Genomic DNA, 24,130 nt, shown 5'->3' with positions numbered 1-24,130 from the left:
AAGCCCTCCCACAGTCTCTCCCTGGCCAGCTGGCCCCCATCAGCCCCAATCAGCCTGATAGCTGGCCAGGCCAAAGGACCTTCACCTGTGCACGAATTTGTGCACCAGGACTCTAGTGTAACTATAAAGATAAAACATAAAAGTCAGAGACCAAAATGCTCACAAAGAACTGAGTAGTTACAATACAAGCAATAGAAAAAAATGCAAAATTAAGATAGGTTCTATCTATAACAGACTCAAAAATAAACAAGTGCATCCAATCCCTGAAATAAAAACAACATACTATTACAGATGAATATTCAGAAAATAAGTAAGAGCTTTAGGAAACTCAAAATGTAACAGAAAAAAAAAAAAAACCCACAGAAAGACTGGAACATTAAAATGAGCCAATCTACCATGAAAATATAACAAGAAGACAAATATAGGGTGTCCCCAAAAAATGTATACACACTTTGACAGCTGATAACTCACTTAATTTTCACTCTTTTTCAGATTTAACTGATTTAAAATAAATGGGTGATGCCAGACTACGCTTTGAAAAAATAAAATTTATCCTCAAGTGCCACTAGACTTTTTTTTATGGGGATACATGAAAGATAAAGTTTATGGTATGAAACTGGCAACAGTTGACAAGTTGAGGGCACACAAATACTGAACGAAATGACTCTTGATGTTTGTGATTCCATTGCTTCGCATTATCAGCAGTGCCTGAGCCAGAAGGGTCATCAGTTTGAAAAGAGGCACTGACCAAAAAAAGTATTCATTTCTGCAGATTCTTTAAATTTTGAAAATGAACTATATATTCTATATATATAAAAAACCAGTGACCGTAATGGCCATAACGACCATAATGACCAGTCGCTATGACACACAGTGTGGCCAGCGAATCAGCCCGATCAGGGAGTGGGGCCGACCAGCCAACCTCGCAGCCCCTCCCCCCTGCCGGCTTGCCCCTGATTGGACTCTTCCACCCCAATCAAGAGTGGGGCCAGCTGGCCAAAAGGCTCTCCCTTCCCCCCAGCCAGCCCGCCCCACCACGGTAGGCCCACAGCCCCTCCCCCCGGCCGGCCTGAGCCTGATCGCATCCCCCCACCCCAATAGCTGGCAGGTCTGGGCAGCCAACCTCCCGCAGCTCCTCCCCCTGGCCGCCCCACCCCTGATCTGCACCTCCCATCCCAATAGGGGGCGGGGCTGGCCGGCCAACCTCCTGCAGTCCCTCAACCCAGCTGGCCATGCCCCTGATGGGCCCCCACCACCCTGATCGGCCCACAGCCCCTCCCCCTAGCCAGTCCCGCCCCTAATCACCCCCCCCCACCTCAATAGGAGGCAGGCCAGCTGGTCAACCTCCTGCAGCCCCTCTCCTTGCCTGGCCCCACCCCAGATTGTCCCCCCACCCCAATCAGGGGCAGGGCGGGCCGGCCAACCACACATGGCACCTCCCCCAGGTTGCTGGCTCCTGATCGCCCCCCCCCCCACCCATTTGGGAGTGGGGCCAGCTGGCCCACCACCCACAGCCCCTCCCCACAGCCAGCCCCACCCCTGATCAGCCACCACCACCCCAAATGGCCTGTGGCCCCTCCCCCCAGACAGCTCCGCCCCTGATCGCCTATACATACACACCAATAGAGGGTGGAGCTGGCCAGTCAACCTCCCACGGCCCCTCCACCAGCTTCTGACCCCCAATTAGCCCCTCCCATCCCATTCGGGGGCAGGGCTGGCCAGCCCACCACCCAAAGCCCCTCCCCATGGATGGCCCCATCCCAAATCACCCCCAAATTGGGGGCAGGACCCATCAGCCAATCGCCCGCGGCCCCTCCCCCCAGCCAGCCCGGCCTTGATCAGGCCCCAGTCAGGCCCCAATTGGGGCAGGCCAGCTGGCCATCCACAGGCTGGGCCAGCCAGAACCCACCCATGCACGAATTCATGCACTGGGCCTCTAGTATGTTAATAAAAACTGACTTTATAATCATTCAAAGTGTGTATACATTGCCCAGCCGGTGTGGCTCGGTGGATACAGAGTGTTTACATTTCTGGGACACCCTGAATAATATCCTATGTAATAAAAGGCTAATATGCAAATCGACCAAATGGCAAAGACCAGTCGATATGATATGCACTGACCACCAGGGGGCAAATGCTCAATGCAGGAGCTCCCCCTAGTGGTCAGTGTGCTCCCACAAGGGGAGCGCTGCTCAGCCAGAAGCTGGGCTCACAGCTGGCAAGTGCAGGAGTGGTGGTGGGAGCCTGTCCCACCTCCGTGGCAGTGCTAAGGATGTTCGACTGATGGCTTAGGCTCTATGGGGAGCAGGCCTAAGCCAGGAGTCGGACATCCCCCAAGGGCTCCCTGACTGCAAGAGGGTGCAGGCCAGGCTGAGGGACCCCCGAGTGCATGAATTTCATGCACTGGGCCTCTAGTATATATATAAGATAAGAAAAATTGAGGAACAATTCAAAAGTCCAACACATGACCAATAGGAATGCCAAAAAGGCACAGGGACAGAAAAAGAGAAAATGAAGAGAAGGAAATTATCTGAGAAAGAATTCAAATTTTCAGAAAAAAGGATATGAGCTTCAATATATAGAGAGTCATTATGTCCTCTGCACAATAAATAAAGACCCACATCAAAGCACAACACTGAGGACAAAGAGTAGATCTCAAAAGCTTACAGAGAAAATAAGAACAATAAAGGATGAGGAGTTCAGCTGATATAGGCCTTCTCAATACCAACATTGGAAAATAGAAGCAAATGAACCAATTCCTTAAAACTTCTGAAGGAGGCTGGATTCCAACCTATAAATCTATACATAGACAAAATGTCAATCAAGTATGTGGATGGAATAAAGACATTTTCAGAAAAACGGTGTTCTCAAAAATTGTTGTAATATTGTAATTTATAATAAGGAATATGTATTTGGTCTTCTTCAACTATTCCTGACACATAGCTCCTAAAACCCTTGGAATTTCCTAAGTGAAGGATTACAGGTTCAATTCCTGGGCATGTACCTTGGTTGCAGGTTCAATCACTGCCCCAGCCTGGGGGTGTGTGCGGGAGACAACCAATCAATGTGTGTGTCTCTCTCACATCAATGTTTCTCTCTCTCTCTCCTCTCTCTCTCTCTCTCTCGTTACTCCCTCCTCCCCCCTCCCTTCCATGCTCTCTAAAAAACAGTGAAAATCATATCCTTGGGTGAGGATTAACAATAATAAAAATTATAATAATAAAATTAGTATTCTAAATGTTTTCACCCAAAATAAAATCAGACCTCCACATTTCTGGCTGTTTTTTAACCTTAGCTGTTCTACTACTTAAAAAATTATATCTTCCTAATACCTTCACCTTGAACAAGTAATGCACATGAAGAAAACAGCCCAGAACCCAGAAACAAGAGCCAGTGGCAGCTTGACTCCAATGAATCAGAACAATTCAATACAAAGTAAGCCAACCAATGAGAAAACACAGTGTTGACAAGGGATCAAAATGTTGCACATGCCCTTGCTGGTTTGGCTCAGTGGATAGAGCGTTGGCCTGTGGACTAAAGGGTCCCATGTTCAATTCCACCAAGAGCACATGCACAGCTTGCAGGCTCAATCCCCAGTAGAGGGTATACAGGAGGCAGCCAAGCAATGATTCTCTCTCCTCATTGGTCTTTCTTTCTCTTTCTTTCTCTCTTTCTTTCTCTCTCTCTCTCCCCCCCCCCACCCCCCCGCTTCTCTGAAATAAAGTGTTTTTTTTTAATGTTGCATGTTATGTCCTAGCCGGTTTGGCTCAGTGGATAGAGCGTTCGATTCCAGTCAAGGGCACATGACCAGGTTGCAGCTTGATGCCCAGCAGGAGGCATGCAGGAGGCAACCAATCAATGATTCTCTCTCATCATTGATGTTTCTATCTCTCTCTCCCTCTCCCTTCCTCTCTGAAATCAATAAATATATATATATTTTTTTAATGTTGCACATTATAAGCTTCTAGCAACCTGACTTCAAGACCCCTAAGGAACTTCAGTATAGAAATTTCAAAGGTATAAATCATACAAATATGAACTCAACCAAGTCATAAGCTTTTATCTTCTTATTCTTCTTCCTCTTCTTCCTCCTCTTCTTCTTCTTCTTCTTCTTCTTCTTCTTCTTCTTCTTCTTCTTCTTCTTCTTCTTCTTTTCTTCTTCTTCTTCTTCTTCTTCTTCTTTTTTTTTTTATTAATCCTTACCCGGGGATATTTTTCCATTGATTTTTAGGGAGAGTGGAAGAGAGAGGGAAAGACAGGGAGGGAGAAACATCGATGTGATTGGTTGCCTGAACTATGTGTCCTTGGACTGGAATCAAACCAGGGACTCTTTGGTCCACAGGCCGATGTTCTATCCACTGACCCAAACAGTCTAGGGCTATTTTCTTCTTAATTTCAGGCATTCTTCTCACAAACTGGAAGTCCGTTTTTTTCCTCTCTTAAGCACTCATTTTATCTGATTCAAGAAAACCTGTGACTTAAATCTTTAAGACAACCAATCTGGTCAGCTTTCCAAGACACAGCTGTTATGCTACAGACCGATGCACTTCATGGATGCAGGACACATAACTAGCTATAGAATCTGCAAGTCCTAATGCAAAATGAAAATGCAGTGCTTCTTGTTCAAAAATTATTAGAAATTTCGAGCCAGCAACAGCAAAGTATTAAACCAAGCGCAAGGCCCTTCCAAGCCGGGCCCTGTGCCACTGCACAGTTGCACACCCATGAAGCTGGCTCTGGATGCAGGACTCGAAGCAGTGATGCCCTTTTATAAAGTATTTGAGTTACAGGTGGACAGGATGGGAAGAGGTGATTTATTGTTAACTGGTAATGGCTATCTGATAAAATTCCTAGTAGAAATAAATTCTCCAACATTTTATAGTTTTTGCTAAAGACTCTGAAGAGAGAAATGTAAACATTTTAACATATTCAAGAACTTGTTCAGGAAACAGTTCTTTGTATTGGAATTAAGATTCAAGGCCTTGTGGAATTTATTTCAGTTAAGAACTTAAATTTTTAATGAGCTGTCATGTCCAATTTGTCTTGAGATTTTAAAAATACAACTAAAGGTCACTTTTAAGGACAGACTGAATGATTTGCATAATCTGCATAATAAATAAGGCACCTTTCTGCTAAGATAACTGCAAATGTGAGACACAAATTACTAAATAGCATTCTACAGCAGTACATATGTTTATGGGGATACTTGAATAGTATGTCTCTTAGCAACCACCAACTGCTTTCCAGACTTGCAAAGTGGTTGAAAGCAGTCTTTAGAAATATGCTGCTAAACTCTTGCCACAATGATCCATCCAATGAAATAATTCAAGATTTTGTCAATTCATTTTGATCTAATGGGGAGATAATAAAGAAACCATTTTCCAAACCATCCTAACACAGATGAAAATTACCTTTATTGGGAAGAGAGAAAGTTGTTCCATAAGCCCAGGCAAGCCTACACACTACAGTGATAGAAGGCAGTTACCAAGTTAGCTAAGTCTAAAATCAACATTACCATATACAATGCACTGTGTAATCAATTGACTATCTCTGATAAATCTGACAGCTTTCTTGTGTAAAGACTTAAGATTAAGTACATAAAAAATGGCAAAGGTGTGTAAATCTAGATTTAATAAAAATTGCAATGAAATTTAAGTAAGCCAGTCATTCTTAAATTAAAAAAAAAAAAAAAAAAAAAAAAACAGCAAACTGTTCAAAGGTACAGGTCACAGATCATTTTGTCAGACTCATACAAAAATATGGATTTTCAGCCCTAGCGGGTTTGGATCAGTGGATAGAGCATTAGCTTGTGGACTCAAGGGTCTCAAGTTCTATTCCAGTCAAGGGCACATGCCCGGGTTGCGGGCTCGATGCCTAGTGTGGGGCGTGCACAAGGCAGCCAATCAATGATTCTCTCTCATCATTGATGTTTCTATCTCTCCCTCTCCCTTCCTCTCTGAAATCAATAAAAATAATTTTTTTAAAAAAATCTTGATTTTCAGCTTATCTTGAAAAATTAGAAGATGTAGCAACACTTGGCCCACTTACCTACCTACTGGCCAACAGTTAACAGGAGCAGACTGGCAGCAGGGTCGAAGCTCCCTAACTCACCACTGTGTCCATCACTCCTTTCATCACATTCGAACTACTTCATTTTGTACCACTTGTCTGGCCTCTGTAAAGATTTGAATGTGCCATCCTGGTTCTCACATATTAACAAGTGCATGCTCCTGGCACTAATAAACATTCACTTTCAACACTGATTGGAAGAAACCAGTTGGCCAATTGGAACTGGTGAGAATCCAAGGGCAGGAGAGACTACGTGTAACATCTTTTAAAAATTCCAACAGCCAGGGAAGAACCATAAAAATAGAGTCCAAAGGGGTTTTTTTGTTGTTGTTGTTTTAGAATGTTGAAAGTTAGAGTTCAAAAACTCTATATAACACACGAGGTAAGACATAAGACACCAATACCATATGACTTCATGGAGTGAGGCTATTCAAGAAAACATATGAAAGAAGGTTCTCAAAACAAGAACTGATCCCAATAAAAACAGTGGTGACAGCAGCAGTGTGACATTTACTGACTATTTAGTATGTGTCAGGAATTGTTCTATGGGCTTATTTATGTATTCAATTATTAAATCTCCACAACATCCTTTCAACATAATTACTATTACATTGTGGATATTTTCCACCTACTTTCCAGAATAGATGAGGCATAGAGTACTTATGTAATTTGCCCAAGGTCACGCACTAAAAAATGGTAGAGCCTGAATGCAAACCCGTTTCTACATTTAAGCAGTAATCTATACTGCTTCCTGATGAGTAAGAAACATGGGAAGTATTGAAAAGGGCTCCTGAGGCAACACAGGAAGCTTTCCATCAAGCTTCAGATTTTAAAAGGACACATACAAATGATGAAAGGAAGGAAACATAATGAATGTTAAATATAAAGGAATGGCACTGTCTTACAAAAATAATCTTAGGAAGGCTAATGCACAAAATCAGCTGAGGTTTATGCAGGGCAACCAAATGAGAATGTACTTATAACTGAAATATTTTGACTATTCTTACCTATTATAACATATATGTTCATTATTTTTAATGCAAAAAGTAGAGAAATACAAAAATTAGAAAGTGAAGATCATCACATATAATCACATCGCATCTGGCAATTAACAACAATTTCTATACCTCCTTCCAAAATTTTCAGTGCATATACAAATAATCCTTTTCCCTAAAATATCAGGCTGAGGCTCAAAAAAAAAAAAAAAAAAAAAAATCACACTGCTTTAAAAAGTACATGTTTCATTTAAAAACAGATCAAGTATAGCTCTATCTCATTATTTGCACAAATTTAGGATTATTTCACTATATAAATGTTCAGTTTATTCAACCAACCCCCTACTAAGGAACTTTTAAATTGTTTCCATCTTTCTAAGAATTATTAAAAATGATGCATTCAATATCCTTGTACATATATCTTTGTATACATACCTATTTCTCATGGACTTGCTCAGTCAAAATTTAAGTTGATATAATACTAACATATTTCCTCTTCAGAGAATTATGCCAATTTAATGTATGCATGTATGTATGTATGTATCTATTTACACATTTTCTTACGGGTTTTACGGTGTACCAAGAAGGGGCTTTTCTACCCAAGCCTCTATTGTATTTCATTCTCCTCTACCCATACCACAATTCAAAATGAATGTTTACCTTTACAGCATATTTTAATAGCAAATATCATTCATTTTCTTTTTCAAAAACTTTTATTTCATAAAAATTTCATTTAAATTTTTCAAATAAATAAACTAGTGAGAATTTAATTAGAATTGCACTAATGTATAAATTATTTGGAGATTCTATAAATATCTTTATGATGGCAAGTTTTCCTTCTAGGAATATGTTACATTTCTGCATTTATTTAACACTTCTTTGCAATATTTTATTGTTTCATATAAACCTTTAAATTTTGTTTCAAAAGCTGGAGATTTTTTTTTAAATATCAGAATTTTAAAAAAAGATATCCTACTATTATGGGCAGATAATATGAGGATAGTGTGAAAACAGAAATTAATAGTTAATGGGAAACTACTATGCACCATGCATGATATCAGCAGACATTTTTACACATCATATCATTTTATCATCTAAACAAGCCTACTTGCTGTAGCTTATAAGAGGCAGCTGTTATTGCCATTTTACAGAAGAAAACACTGAGGCTCAGAATAGTCAGTAATCTGCCTAAGTTTTCAGTTCCTGTTTAATATTGAAGGTAGGGATCTGATCTTTGTATCATGCCAACTGAATTAAACATTAACAGCTGCCAGTTTGGGGGTGTTTCCCTATTTTACTTAACAATGACTCATGTATCCTGTTATCCCCATGCCACAAATGAGGAAACTCAACCTTGGACATTAAGTAAATAAACTTGTTTAAAGTCACATTGCAAATAGGCAGAAAAGCCAGAGTTTGAAAGGAGTTTCTTCTTACCCCTCAGCTCATATTCTCATCTCCTAAAATATACTTAAGAGTTCACAGGGAAGTCAGGATTCAAATCCAGAGTTTCCAAACTTTTTTTCCACTACATTGTGTTAAAATAGCTCAATTCTTACTTTGCTTTTGTCTTTACTGACAGGTGAATGAGAGTCAGAATAGGTTGTAAAGAAAAAGTTAGCTGCTATGGAAAATAAGTTTAAATCTCATGGCTAGAATAAATTAAGTCTAACACTTAAAAAGTGATATGTTGAGCCCACCAGTGTGACTCAGTGGACTGAGCATCAACCCATGCACCAAGAGGTCACTGGTTCGATTTCTGGTCAGGGCACATGCCTGGGTTTTGGGCTCGATCCCCAGTAGGGGGCGTGCAGGAGGCAGCTAATCGATGTTCCTCTCAAATAGATGTTTCTGTCTCTGTCTTCCTCTCCCTTTCTCTCTCTCTAAAATCAATAAAAACATTTTTTAAAAGTGATATATTGAGACCACCAAATTCTTTTTGAGGTCTTTGAGAATAAGAAATCTGATCAAAGAAAAGAAACAAGGTAAATGTTACCACAGGGTGGAATCTCTCTAATAATAATGCCTCAAGCTCCTAAAGACCCATCCATTTCCAACAGGTCCCAAGTCAGGACCAAACTTCCCAGGAAGGGAGCTCAGAAGCAGCAGGCAGGGAATTGAGGCCCTCCTCCTTGAAGGTGCTGAGATCCAAGGTAAGTCATCAGCAGTAGGAAAAGGAACAGGAGACCAGCTTTATAGGTTACCAACATGAATGAATAGGGAATTCTGAAAAAATGGCAGCTAACTGGCATCCAGGGCTTATGCCCAACATGACAGTTAACACACTGGCTAGTCATGTGATTATATTCAAGTACTACTCAATGGTGCCACTGAACCTGCCAAAACTCCAACCATCCCTTTTATGACTGATTTAGGAACTGGGGTGAGACATGGTCTAAAGGTTGAGTTTATCAAGAGATCCAGAAGAAGAAATGTAAAGAAAGCAAAAGTTGTAAAAATGAGGCAGGGCCTGAAAAAGTAAAGTATAAATGGATGGACTTCATTATTTATAATTTATTTCTTGTCTTTGGCAAGACTTGAGGAAAGACGATCAATCCCATTGTTTGTAAGTACTTAAAGCAACTTTACCAGTACACAGCAATAAGCCCAGAAGTTCACTAGTGTCTCGAGGCAGATGAATGGCATTCCTTTTTATGATCAAGTTCCAAGGCCCACAGATGAGGGGAATGCTGAAACCACAACATTCTGGTCTTTACTATAGCATCTGACAAAGTTTCTACACTTTGAACAGAATATTTTTTGGTTAATCATCACCTGAGGACATTTTTTTCCATTGCTTTTCAAAGAGATTGGGAGGGAGGGAGTGAGGAAGGAAGGGAGGGAGGGACAGATTGACAGAGAGAAACAGACATTGACTGGTTGCCTCCCACACACGCCCCAACCAGGGAAGGGGAGCAAACCCATAACTGCTGTAAGTGTCTTTGACTGGGAATCGAACTCACAACCTCGCCACTTTGAACTGGTACTCTAACCACTGAGCACACATCGCCCAGGGCATGAACAGAATTTTAAAACACAGGAAGGATGTGACATTAGAGTAAATTCTTGACTGGTTCAAGGATGTAATTTAAAGATTGCTGATGAATGAATCTGCGCTACAGTAAGGGAAAGTTGCTAAAGGCATGCCACAGGCCCCTATCGTCAGTCTGAGCAAGTTTAGCAATTTTAATCAATGACTTTGGTAAGGCCAATAGCCAGCATACTTAAGAAGGTCACCGATGAGATTAAGATCGAAGACTAATGAATAAGGTCGATGACAGATTCAAGATCCAGAAAGACTTCAAAAGTCTGATGAAAAATGATATTCTACAGGAATATATGTCAGATCCTACACCTAGATTAAAACACACATACACACACACACACACACACACACGCACGCGCGCACAAAATGAATGAGAAAACAAGGGAAACCATCACTTTACAACAACATGCATAGAGCTAAATTAGAAGTCAGTTAAAACCACAAGCCTAATGTAAATAAGGCTGTTATGGAACAGGGAGAGAGCCTGTGAGACTTCCTCTTAAGAAATCTAGCCTCCAAAGGAATGGAGAGCCTAACTCTATGCTGGGCTGGACTGACCAGGCTCAGGGCACAGATGTCACCCTTGAAGACAAGCGGACACATGTTGAAGAGTTCAAAAACTGACAAATGAGCCATGGTTGATGATAAGGATTCGGGCTACAGCAGAGAGCACACACCTAGGCGAGATACAGAAAGCAGATGGGCTGAGTTCATCCTGATCAGGATATCAGAACTATCTGAAAATTCCCCATGAAAACTGGGACTTATGTTTTCTTGGAGGGAAGAAGTCTGGCTACAACTGAATAAGTGTGTAGCCAAAGCTTCCTTCAGGCGAGCTAGTCTACCTCCCACTGTTTGACATCTGGGTACCAGGTTACCATAAATGAGCCTGCAAGTATCTAAGCTCCAACTGCATTTAGAGAAAAGGAGCCACGGGTAAACACAAAAACTGTGCCTCACACCTATGGCTGGGCCAGTGATATACTGAGAGACTATTCTGGGAAATAAGGCCAAAGGGTACCAGGTATAGGGAGGTTCAACATAAAAAAATTTCTCCATCAAAAACATGAGACAGGCTGCCTGTGCATGTGGCCTCTCCTAACTGAAAAGGGGTAAACTGAGGTCTCCCCCTGATCAGAATTTCAAAGAAGACTGGTACAAGAACTGAATGGACAGCCCAAAACATCCTTTCCCAGTCGGGGTTTCTCTGCTGGTCTCATCTCACTGAGCTTCATTACTGTCGGTAACCACAGACCATGGAGAGCACACTGAGCTGGGCCAGCATGCTCTTCATGTAAAGAAAGCACTGGCGCTCAGCCTGTGTGGCTCAGTGGTTGAGCGTTGACCCATGAACCAGGAGGTCATGGTTTGATTCCCTGTCAGGCCACATGCCTGAGCTTCGGGCTTGATCTCCAGCAGGGGGCAAGCAGGAGGCAGCCGATAGATGATTCTCCCTCATCATTGATATTTCTCTCTCTTTTTCTCTCCCTTCTGTTCTGAAATCAATAAAAACATACTTAAAAAAAAAAAAGAAAGAAAGCACTGGCTTCATAGGACAATTGTAGAATTTACTGTTTCCATGTCAACTAAACAGAGGCTTTACTGTGAAATCATTATCTGATGCTCTCAGGCAGTTTAATTTACCAAAAGTATAAGAGAACCTCGTTATTTCATTAGTGTCGAGAAGAGAGGGATACTCCTGCCTTGAAGTCATTCCAAGTTACTGTGAGGTTCGGAATCACAAGGAGGCATCATGGCACAATAGGCAGAAAAACAGAACAGAAGACATGCTTGGGAAAAGTTGATCTTTCAAGACCTCAGCTCACTCGTCTATAAAATGGGCATAAAACTTAACCACGTCTATTCTAGATTGTTGTGCAAATCAAATTATACAAAGTAAGTAAAGGTGCTCTAAGACTATATAAATGCAAAGGCTTTCCAATACAAACACAGACTTGTTATGTCTTGTGTTCATTTTATCTGATATGCATTTTGCCTTCTTGGTATAAGAATTTGGGTCAGTCTACCCATTTACCCAGTGATCCATTTATACACCTACTTACCTGCCTCTAAGTACATCTCAAACCTCAATTATCCAAAGCCTCCACGTTAAGGTGTGAGACATGATGCCCCAGTGTGGTATCAATGCATGCTAAATGTGCAGTATAGTTCAATGATTTGCCCACGTAACCAGAGGGAAAGGGGGGTACAGGTGCTAATGAACCAGGCAAGGCACAGGCGTTCCTGTCCATCTCTTAGCTGACAGTTGAATTCGGGTTTAATTCCACTCAGCCACATTACTGAGGATGTACAGGAAGTTCCATGACCCTCGGCTCCTTGGAACTAGCCTGCTTCTGGCATTCTACTAGACTGAACCACAAGAAAGTGCTGTGTTTTGAATGTCAAAAACAGTCAAAATATCAGCTATGACTCAACCTAATAAATCCAGAATTCTAAATGTATTCATTTAATTAGGGGGAGAGAATGAGGTTATCATGAAGATTACCAAACTTTTTCCAGGCAAGACACAGAGAAGGTCAATTTCCTGCCAAATTAGTGGTTTAAACTTGAAGTTCTCACTGAGACACTTGGCCCCCTTGGAAATTGATATTTGTTCTTTTCTACATGAGGTGTCCATGTATCACTTGGAAAGGAACCATACACCAGCTGGCTAAATTACCCACTTTTATAGATGAATGTCAACAAGAAAAAGGAGATGTTGACTAAACACTCAGTGCCACAAAAGTACCCAAGTCCCAGGTAAAAAGGAAGATCTTATCTATGATATAAAATGTAAAATGACAAATCAGGAAAAATACATACTCTGATAAGTTCCAAACAGATAGGAGTTAATGTCTTCAAGGAAATTTTAAAGTGTTGAGCTGTGCCATTTCCTAGCTGTGAAAACTCACCAATACTCTGACTTTGATTGTTTATTAAAGGTTACGAACCACGCCTACTCAGTTTTATCAGATCTGTGCAGTAGTTCCTTAAGAATCCTTACAGTTTTCAAGCAAACTGGGGTTCCAAAAATAAAATTCCTTTATAACTAAATTTTAGGAAAGAAAACTGAAAGGATTTAGGCATTAGCATTCCTTTCTATTAAAATGTAATTAATTTCCAGCACAATAAATTGAAGAGATAGTTATTATCTATCTTTCAATGGGTATTAATGGAAACTAACTTATGTAGACAGGGTAGGGCAAAAGTAGGTTTACAGTTGAGTATGCAAAAGTTTATTCTTGTATTATTATTTATTATTTTCCACATAAACTGATCTACTTTTGTCTCACCCTGTTTATACATTTGTTTACAAGATGATATAACTGCCATTGCTAGATGTTGAAAACATTAAGAGAAATGAGGTAAAATATTATCAAATGAGTAACAAATATATACAACCACAAGAATTTGCTTACCTGTAATACAAATTTCTGATCTATGTATTTTTTGGCAATGCTGGGTTGGAATTCTTGGCTTTCCAAAAATCGTATGAAAAATTCATATACAAGCTGCAACAACACAATTAAATTCAAATTATAATACACTGAGAATAGTTTCAAAAACCATATAAAGCCTACAACACTAAAACTGACAGGTCTTAAATGTTGATTCGTAATGATATACATCTGAAACTAATATAACATTATACATCAGCTATACTTTAACTTTTTTAAAAATCTGTAAAAGAAAACATGACTGGGCTTAGAAAATTGGGTTTTAATATAAATGGACTATTTATGCTAGCTAACCTTTCATTGTGGCTCACAGATGCTGTTATGTTTTTTAACTTTTTAAGTTAAAAATTAGGAAATATAAAACATTCCAGAATTTTTAATAGTCACTGAAATATTTCCTTTCAGAAAGTTTGTGGCAATTTACACTCCTCTAAGCAACATAGAATGGCAGAATATTCTCATCTGCAAAGAGTAAGAACACTAATCTGAAGAGTCAACCTTAATAACTGTTCTGATAAACAATAGGAGATCATTGTTTATGCTGAAGTATACACAAGATCCTAGTATAGTACACAGCAGTATATTAAAAGAAAAACTTTTAAGAGACAGACAGACATTGGGTTGTAAGCCCAGCTCTGTTCCTTACTAACTGTGTAGCCCTAGGCAAGTTCATTTCTCTACACAGGAACTAACTTATATCACCACTGTCACCGTTGCCTAAAACAACACTTTCAAACTTTTTAGTCTCACTTTACAGTTAAAAATGATGAAAGACCCCAAAAAGCTTTTGTTTATATGTAATATAGAATATTTAGATTATAATATAATTAGAAATAAAAACAAAAACATTTTAAATATGTATTTATTTCATTTTAAAACAAATAAAACATATTACGTGTTAACATAAATCATATATTTTGTAAAAATAACTTTATTTTCCAAAATATCATTGAGAAGAGAGGTACTGCTTTTTACTTTTGCAAATCTCTTTAGAAGCATGTTAAAAGACAACTATAGTTGTCTTATCTGCTTCAGTATTCAATCTGTTTGAATTTAAGTAGATAAAGAAAATCAAGCTTCACATAGATCTAGCCCATATCATATTTTCAGTCTTTTCATATAATTGGGATATTTTTCTTTGAAACCACACTACAACTCGACAAACAGTCGTTTCTTAAAGATGATTTGCAATGCAGAATGTGAAACCTTACCAGTGAATGCTTCATACTCTGTTACACTAAATTCCAATAGTCTGTCTTACACTTTGAATGGATCTTTATCCATGTGTGGTTTCCTAATATCATTTACTGGCCAACTGGAAAACACTAGTTCACTGTGTTATGTGATCTTCAAATGTTGACACATTTCACTAGTCACATTCCTTAACATCTCCAATTTTATCAAAAAAGTCTAAGCTTTTGGAACCTGTAAAGTTCGAGGTGACACATACAAGACAGATACAAGTCTCTCAAGTTTTATTTCTAAATTTTGTTTGAATGCTCTGTATTAGTGGCAAAAATTGTTTTCTTTGTCCATTTTAGAAAAAATATCCACCAAATACTCAAGCGGGAATAATCCTAGACTGTCAGGTATTCCTTCAGGTAAAAACGACATTTCATGAAAAAACAGCGTGGCTTGCAGCTCAAAGCAATCACATAAGTGCTTCCGCCAAAGACCCCTTCGCACTTCGGTAAGCAGCAGATGTGCTTTGTGCATGCTTTCCATTCCTTCATGAAGAATATTTTTTTACCCGTGTATTCAAAGGTCAAGATTTAATAAAATTAATAATTTTGTTGCTTCTTCAAGGACATTCTTTTTGGGGGGAGGGGGATGAATATTTCACATTTTCTAAATAAGATAGATTATTTACATTTTATTTTTATTTTTTTTGTATATTTTTATTGATTTCAGAGAGGAAGGGAGAGAGAGAGGGAGCTAGAATCATTAATGATGAGAATCATCTACTGGCTGCCTCTTGCATGCCCTATACTGGGGATCGAACCCACAACCGGGGCATGAGCCTGACCGGAAATCAAACTGTGACCTCCTAGGTTCATGGGTCAATCCACACCTGCCACGCTCCACTGGATTTTTTTTTTTTTTTAATCCTCACCCGAGGATATTTTTCCATTGATCTTTAGAAAGAGTGGAAAAGAGAGGGAAAGACAGAGAAAAATATCAATGTGAGAGAAACATTGATTGATTGCCTCCTGAATGCACCCTGAGGGCCTAGGCCTGGGAGGAGCCTGCAACCAAGGTACTTGCCCTTGACTAGAATCAGACACAGGACCCTTTGCTCAGCAGGCCAATGCTGAGCCAAACCGGCTAGGGCTACACTTGATTTTTTTTAAATCCCTTATTAAGCAGAAGAGACTTCACATAATCAGTTTCTTATTGAACAAAGGTCATCATTATAATATTCATTTCAAGGATATTCTTAGTTGAAATTGCCATTGTTTTTTTTAATTACAAGTACGTGGCAGTGAAGAATAAGACTTCTAGGCCAGTTTGACACAACTGCCTTGATTTGTGCTGAGGCAACAAACAATTTCAACCACCATCACTTTACAGCTATTAGTAGAAATAGCAACACAGTGAAAAGAGCAAATAATGGAGTATTATCATAAAACTAGTTTTTTGTTTTTGTTTTTTTAAAATATATTTCTTTATTGGTTTCAGAGAGGAAGGGAGAAGGAGAGAGAGATAGAAACATCAATGATGAGAGAGAATCATTGATCGGCTGCCTCCCGCACACCCCCCACTGGGGACTGAGCCCGCAACCCAGGCATATGCCCTTGGCCGGAATCAAACCCGGGACCCCTCAGTCCGCAGGCCGACGCTCTATCCACTGAGCCAAGCCGGCCAGGGCTATAAAACTAGTTTTGATGGCCACTAGTTTAGGCCACTGAAAATCAGGTTTCAGGCCCCCCCCCCGCAAAGGGCCTGCAGATACCACTAACCCAAATGTATCATATAGTAACCTTCTAACTTCAGACACTAATTTAACACTAGATTCACATTAAAATTTTACTTCTTTATAAAACTACTAGAGGCCAAAATCTACTAGAGGCCAAATTTCAATACACAAAATTCGTGCAAGAGTAAGCCTTCCTTTCCCCCGGCTGCCAGCACCAGCTTCCCTCTGGCACCCAGAACCCAGGCTTCCCTTGCAGCCCCAGCTTCATCTGGAAGAACATCCGGTCTAATTAGCATATTACACTTTTATTATTATAGACTAGAGCCCCGTGCATGAAAATTCATGCACTGGAGGGGGGGAGGGGGTCCCTCAGCCCGACCTACCCCCTCTCATAGTCCAGGAGCCTCAAGGGTGGGAGGCAACCCAGCAATCAGGTGAAAGCAATACCCCATCACTCCTCTGCTGCTGCCAGTGCTGGCAGCGCAAGCCTTGGCTGGCCCTGGTTACCTGAGCCTTGGGCATCCCTGGGTGGCTGGGCAGCCAACATCCAAGGCTTGCCTGCACCTTGGGCCAGCCCTGGGAGGCTGGGCAGCCGCCATCCAAGGCTTGCCTGTGCCTCAGGCTGGCCCTGGGTGGCTGGGCAGCCTTGCCACACGTCTGCCGCCCCGGTGGGGCTGAGGGGACTGGGCCCCACCATCTTGTGGCTGTGGGCACCACCATCTTTGAGAGCGGGGCAGTCAACTAGCATATTCCCTCCTTATTGGTTGTGGGCGCTGGCATCTTTGCAATAGCATGAGGGTCAATTAGCATATTCCCTCTTTATTAGATAGGATGTTTTTGTCTTTGAAACTCTGATTTCAGAAAATCTCCTTTCCCAATGATCTGAAGAAGACTGTCCAGTTGTACATGTTATCCTCCTAGTCGTAGTAACTAACACCTGAGTCCCAACACCTCCTAGAACCATTCTTTTCTCAATATACTAATCTTTGAAATCGTAGTTTTACAAATAGAATGGAAGGCTTTTTCAAGTAACCCATTCAAGAGGTTTCATCTGTCTCTTGACTCCCACAGAGTGGAGAGATTCTTGTCTTCCAGACTGGACTGCCTGGCTTTCCACTAGAATTGGCAAAGTGCTCTCTCCCCTCCAGGCCCTTGAAAGCAGGTATGGTTTCAAACAGTTTGGTGAAAACACCTAAAACACATTCATTAATAAGCATAAGTGTTCTACAGGCTTAAGAGACAGGTTTTACTTCAATCAAAAATCTCTCTTGCCTTTCTAAAGGAAGACTGGGGATTTGGGAAGGATCAATTGGTTTTCAAGGTCACATAAAAGAATTCACTAAGGAACATAAATAAAAAGACTTCAGTATTCTTGTTTTTCAGTCTCAGGTGAAAAGCATTAAAAACAATCCCTTAATTGTAAATGGAAGTCCTGTAAAATCATAGTCTTTTTGTTTGTTGGTGGGTTGACTGGTTTTGTTAATCCTCACCCAAGGATATTTTTCCACTAATTTTTTTAGAGAGAGTGCAAGGGAGAGAGACAGAGAGAGAGAAACATCTATTTGAGAGAAACAAGTTGAATCTTTAAAGACAGCTCTTTTCCTGTCTCTTATACCATAAGATGTGGAACTTTCCGGAGATTATGTTTTTTTGTTTTCTTTTTAATTATTTTCCAGACTACAATGCAATTCTATAAACTGCTGCCATGCATCTATACTAATAAAAGTGTAATATGCTAATTAGACCAGACATCTTCCAGACATCTTCTGGACAAAGCCACGGTGACAGGGGCCAAGGCAGAGGCAGTTAGGGGCGATCAGGCCGGCAGGGGGAGCAAGTAGGAGGCAATCAGGCCAGCAGGGGGGTGCAGTTAGGGGAGATCAGGCCAGCAAGGGAATAGCTAGGGGGTGATCAGGCCGGTAGCGGAGCAGTTAGGGGGCGATCAGGCAGCAGGGAAGCAGTTAAGGGGGCAATCAGGCCAGCAGGCAGAGGTGGTTAGGGGTGATCAGATAGGCAGGCAGAGGCGGTTAGGGGCAATTAGGCAGGTAGGCAGGCAAGTGGTAGGAGCCAGCAGTCCCGGATTGCGAGGGGGATTCCTGGATTGGAGAGGGTGCAGGCCGGGCTGAAGGACCCTTCCCGAAATGTGTGCACCGGGCCTCTAGTTAAGAATAAGACATGACAAGGAGTCCACCCATTCAAAAGAGTAATTCTTTTTTGGATTTTTGTCACGTAAAAAGTACTAATAGTTCTTGCAAATTTCTTAGAATGTATATAGCACATCTGGCACTTTAAAAAAAAAAAAAACACCAGGCATCTAAGATAGTAAATCAATGACAGCATTTTAATTTACTCAATCTTGGCACTAGTAGGATAAATATATATGTATAATATGCCTAGATAAGAGTTGAGAGCAGAGCCCCTGAAAACGCTCTACAACTAGGAAATAGCATACATGTATATCTGTAGCAACCTTGGATTGTCAAAGCAAGACAGGGAATGCTGCAAATTTATGTCGAAACTAGGGGCCTGGTGCACGGATTTGTGCACACTGAAAGAAAATTAATTGGAAGAAATATTTTATATCGCTATTCATCCATTCTCTATAAAAGAAGTGTCAACCAAATTCATGATCAACAATGACAGATTGAAACACGTGCATGCTATTGGCACCAGTAAGAGCTGAGAGCTTTATATTTATCATGCATGTGTGAGTCAACTTAGCCTTTTATATATATATACTAGAGGCCCGGTGCAACAAAAATTTGTGCACTCGGGGGGGAGGGGGGCGTCCCTCAGCCCGGCCTGTGCCCTCTCGCAGTCTGGGACCCCTCAGGAGATAACAACCTGCTGGCTTAGGCCTGCTCCCAGGTGGCAGAGGGCAGGCCTAATCCCTAGGTGCAGCCCCTGGTCGGGCTCAGAGCAGGGCCGATTGGGAAGTTGGGGCGCCACCCCTGTCATGCACAGAGCAGGGCGGATTGGGAGGTTGGAATGCCACCCTCAGTCACGCTCAGGGTAGGGTCAATTGGGGGGTTGGGGCACCGCCCCTGTCACACTCAAGGCAGGGTCGATGGGAAGGTTGCGGCACCACCCCCTGTCATGCACAGAGCAGGGGCAATCAGGGGGTTGGGGCGCTGCCCCCTGTCACACACAGAGCAGGGCCCATCACGGGGGTTGGGGAGCTCCCCCGTCACGCACAGAGCAGGTCCGATCAGGGGATTGGGGAGCTCCCCCCTGTCACGCACAGAGGAGGGCCCATTAGGGGGTTGGGGGGCTCCCCCCTGTCACGCACAGAGCAGGGCCCATCAGGGGGTTGAGGAGCTATCCTCTGTCACTCACAGAGTAGGGCCGTTAGGGGAGTTGGGGCACCGCCCCCTGTCACACACACAGCAGGGCGGATCAGGGGGTTGGGGTGCCGCCACTGTCACACTCAGGGCAGGGCCGATGGGGAGGTTATGGCTCTACCCCATCACACACAGAGCAGGGCCCATGGGGTGGGGGGGGGGGGGGGCGCCGCACCCTGTCACACACAGAGCCGCAGGGCGATCAGGGGGTTGGGGAGCTCCCCCCTATCAGAAACACAGCAGGGCCAATCAGGGGGTTGGGGCGCCTTCCCCTGTCAGGAAAAGAGCAGGGCCGAGAGGGAGGTTGTGGCCCCGCCCCCTGTCACACACAGGGCCCAGGGCGATCAGCGGGTTTGGGTGCTGCCCCCTGTCACGCTGATCCCGGTGCCGGGAGGCCTCGCGGCTCCGCTGATCCCGGTGCTGGGAGGCATATTACCCTTTTACTATATAGAATAGAGGCCTGGTGCATGGGTGGGGGCTGGCTGGTTTGCCCTGAAGGGTGTCCTGGATGAGGGTGGGGGTCCCCACTGGGGTGCCTGGCCAGCCTGGATGAGGGGATGATGGCTGTTTGCAGCTGGTCACACACCCTTCAGGGTGGGGGTCCCCACTGGGGTGCCTGGCCAGTCTGGGTGAGGGCCTGAGGGCTGTTTTCAGGCTGGCGGGTGATGGAAGCTCCCAACCGCTCTTTTTTTTCTTTTTTTCTTTTTTTTTTATTCTGGGCCAGCTTTAGCTCTGGCTCCAGCTCTGAGGCCTCAGCTGCTGAAAGCAGGTATCTGGTTTGTTTAGGTTCTATAATCGAAACTCTGTATCAACTCCAGCTCTGAGATCCCAGGCCACTGAAAGCTGGTTTCTGGGGTTTTGTTTAGCTTCTATATTTGTTACAATGTTTCAAACTGCAAGCTCAGAGGCCGGCAAGGCAGGTGAGGAACGTTGCAGTCCTCCATCACTGAAGCAAGCAAGCCTCATGTTCAGTTTAAGCTGCCTGGCTGCCGGCCGCCATCTTGGCTGGCAGTCAATTTGCATATCGCCCTGATTAGCCAATGGGAAGGGTAGCGGTCATACGCTAATTACCATGTTTCTCTTTTATTAGATAGGACTAGAGACCCAGTGCACGAAATTTATGCATGGGGGGTGGGGAGTACCCTCAGCCCAGCCTGCACCCTCTCCAATCCGGGACATCCCTCTCACAATCCTGGACCACTGGCTCCTAATCGCTCACCTGCCTGCCTGCCTGGTTGCCCCTAACTGCCATCCCCTGCCCCTACCGGCCTGATCACCCCTCATTGCCTCTGTGTACCAGCCTGATCACCTTTAACTGTCTGCCCTGCCAACCTGGTCACCCCTAACTGCCTCCTGCTGCCGGCCAGGTCGTTCCCAACTGCCTCCTCCCCGCTGGCCTGGTCACCACCAACTACCCACCCCCCCGCCAGCCTAGTAGCCCCTCACTTAACCCCCGCCAGCCTACTAGCCCCCAACTGCCCCTCCCGCCAGCCTGGTCACCTCTTACTGCCCCCTCCGCCTGCTGGCCTGGCACCCCCAACTGTCCCCCTCTGCCAGCCTGGTTGCCCCTAATTGCCCCCCCTCCACACCAGCCTGATCACTCCCCCAACTACCCTCCCTGCTGGCCTGGTTGCTGCCAACTGCGCCCCCTGCCGGCCTGGTAGCCCCTCACGGCCCCACCCCACTGGCCTGGTCGCCCCATGCAGCCTGCTGTTCAGTCATTTGTTCGTCCCTCACTAACCACCCTGCCAGCCTGGTCGTAGGCAGCCATCTTGTGAGGATGTGAGGGTTAATTTACATATTACCTCTTTATTATATATGATAGAATAAACTTGCTTAATTTGACCTGCTCTCTAATGTAGCTAAACTTTTTCCAGCCCAGTGAAGCACCCCAACTTCTCTTTCGGGTAATTGTCAGCAATACAGCAGTAAATATCTACACAAAGCACATTATTATTGTAGATCACACAGGGAGAACAAAGGGTAAAATATTTAACTGCAGTAGTGTTTGACTATATATTGCGCAGTGAGAAAATCTGAAGTCATTTTCAAGGTCCATCATTTCTTACTTCTTTTCAGTTGGGTCAAGTATCTAAACTTTTTAAATCTCCGTTTTCCGGCTAATGAAAAGAAAACAAGATTCCACTGAGTCTCCTATCTACCTACTCCCGGACTTCTGTGAGGATCAAATGAGATGAATTATGGGAAAACACTTCACAGACATTTGGTTAAAGTGTGAAATGTTTGCTCCTGGCTATAAAGCAAGTTGTGTTCCTGGGCTGAAGAAACTGCAAGGAGGCTAGTTGTCGCTAGAGAGAGAGGAAGCCAGGCGTTGCTATGTGACTTCATTACCCAGGCAGCCACAGCAACTGTTTCTGGGCTGGGCTGGGCTGTGGGCCGCATTTTGCGCCAAGGCAGCGTCAGCTGTGATTTGGTGGGCTGTCACTCTGGTGTAGTGGCGGGACCTGTATCCCGCTTAGGGGAAGCCAAGTGTTGCTTTGTCAGCGCAAGGTCCGTACAGTCATTTCTCTGTAAATGGGCAATGTGCATCATAGCAGCTCCTGCGTTGAGCATCTTCCCCCTGGTGGTCAGTGTGTGTCACAGCAACCAGTCAGATGGGCAGAGGGACACTTAGCATATTAGCCTTCGATATATACTAGAGGCCTGGTGCATGAATTCGTGCACGGGTGGGTTCCCTCAGCCTGGCCAGCAATCGGGGCCATGGAGGCCATCTCACCTAGTCCCCATTGGGGATGATCAGGGCCAGCCAGTCGAGAGGAGGGACCATGGGAGGTTGGATGGCCAGGGGAGGTTGGTTGTGGGAGAGCACTGACCACCAGGGGACAGCTTCTGAATTAAGCATCTTCCTCCTGGTAGTCAGTGCGCATCATAGCAACCAGTCGTAAAGGTCGCTTAGGCTTTTATATATAGATAAATAGATTCTGCATTTCAGAAAGTCAACCAGTAACTACGAGCACAGCCACAAAGATGCAGTGAGGTAAAGATGTACAAGATAATATCCTTCCTCTTCCATCCTTTCCATCCTTGCTAGTTCTCTGAGGACAAGCCTCTGAGGACCCAACCTCTGAGGACAGTTGCCGGGGTCCAACCCCAGCAGGTCCAGGGGTCCCCAAAGGTGTAGACGGAGTCAGCGAAGAAGGAATGACACGGAGACAGCATTCAGTTGATCAGCAGCCTAGCCAGGATCTCCAGCCAAGTTCTGGTCTCGATCTCCAGAGAGGTTCTGCTGTTTATTGTTTTGTTACATCTGTATTTATACCAGTTGATTTTAATCCTGTCAATTTCTATTACAAAGGTTAGGGCGTTTCTTATCTCCATTCCAGGGAGTAAAGATTATGTAGCTTAAGCATGATTGTTTGTAGTTGAAGTGATTAACTACCCGCCTGGCACTTAGTTAAGGAGTTTCATCCCCTCCCTAACTTCAGGGAAAAATTCCTACCTGGGGAAACAACCTTTCTAGGAGAGGCATCCCCTCCCTGACTTCAGGGAAAAGTTCCTACCTGGGGAAACAACCTTTCTCGGAGAGGTGACCTTGGTTAAAACACACAGCACTAAGGGGAGCAAACATATTAAGAACAGTATGCTATATACGCCAGGTCCCTTGAAACATATGCTGTGCAGATGTTTCTTTCCTGCAGCGACTGTGTCAAGCAGCAAGGATGGACCAGCTTCCGGCAGACAGTCTGACTCAGTGAAGATGACTTTGGGGTTCCTTACATTAAATTTCCTTGTTCTATTCTTTTGAGAAATGTTGTTCTACAGAAGGCAGCCAGGAAAGGAGGATTGGAAATGACCAGTATGAATAAGTAAATACAACACAGATGGGCCTAGTACTTGGAAAGGAGATGCAGGGATGGCCCTGATCTGTCCTGATATACGAGTGTGATTGGAAAACTGGCCATCACACAAGCGTTACCTCAGCTATTGCTCCTCCTTCCAACACTTTGAAATAGCTACTGCAATTTGCTTTTGCCCTTGCAGGCTAAAAAAACACATTTGTGGTTATCATGAAGACAGGCATACAAGTCCCCAGGCTACCCACTGCTGAAAATGAGATGTGTACTCTGTGACCTAATCACATCTAACTAATATTAATGTGAAAACAGTTCTGTTCTTGCTTGAGCTTCCAGCAGGCAGTTCACACAGAAACTCTAATAAAAGAGCAAGAACTGCCTGTTGGACTTGCAACGTGGGAGGGCCCACACTAAAGCATTGTACTGAAACTTATTATTTTATTCTTTTGCATCCTAATTATCAAAAATAAGAAAGATAAAAGACATTCT

At 43.2% G+C, this 24,130-nt stretch overlaps 1 protein-coding gene across 3 annotated transcripts in view; it reads right to left on the bottom strand.

Moving 5' to 3' along the window:
- PPP2R5E (protein phosphatase 2 regulatory subunit B'epsilon) overlaps positions 1–24,130 on the bottom strand; it is a 169,414-nt gene that overhangs the window by 25,444 nt on the left and 119,840 nt on the right. For 2 of the 3 annotated variants that reach the window (XM_081090300.1, XM_081090301.1), the window contains exon 5: positions 13,530–13,622. The exons of the other annotated variant lie outside the window; for it this stretch is intronic. In XM_081090300.1, the coding sequence (XP_080946426.1) occupies positions 13,530–13,622 (93 nt within the window). The remainder of the gene's footprint in view (positions 1–13,529; positions 13,623–24,130) is intronic. 3 annotated transcript variants of the gene reach the window in all.

Source organism: Myotis nattereri, assembly GCF_964212035.1.
Source record: "Myotis nattereri genome assembly, chromosome: 1".
Taxonomy (NCBI): Eukaryota; Metazoa; Chordata; class Mammalia; order Chiroptera; family Vespertilionidae; genus Myotis; species Myotis nattereri.
Note: the sequence above shows the minus strand (reverse complement) of the source record. Positions and strands in the feature narration are given on the sequence as shown.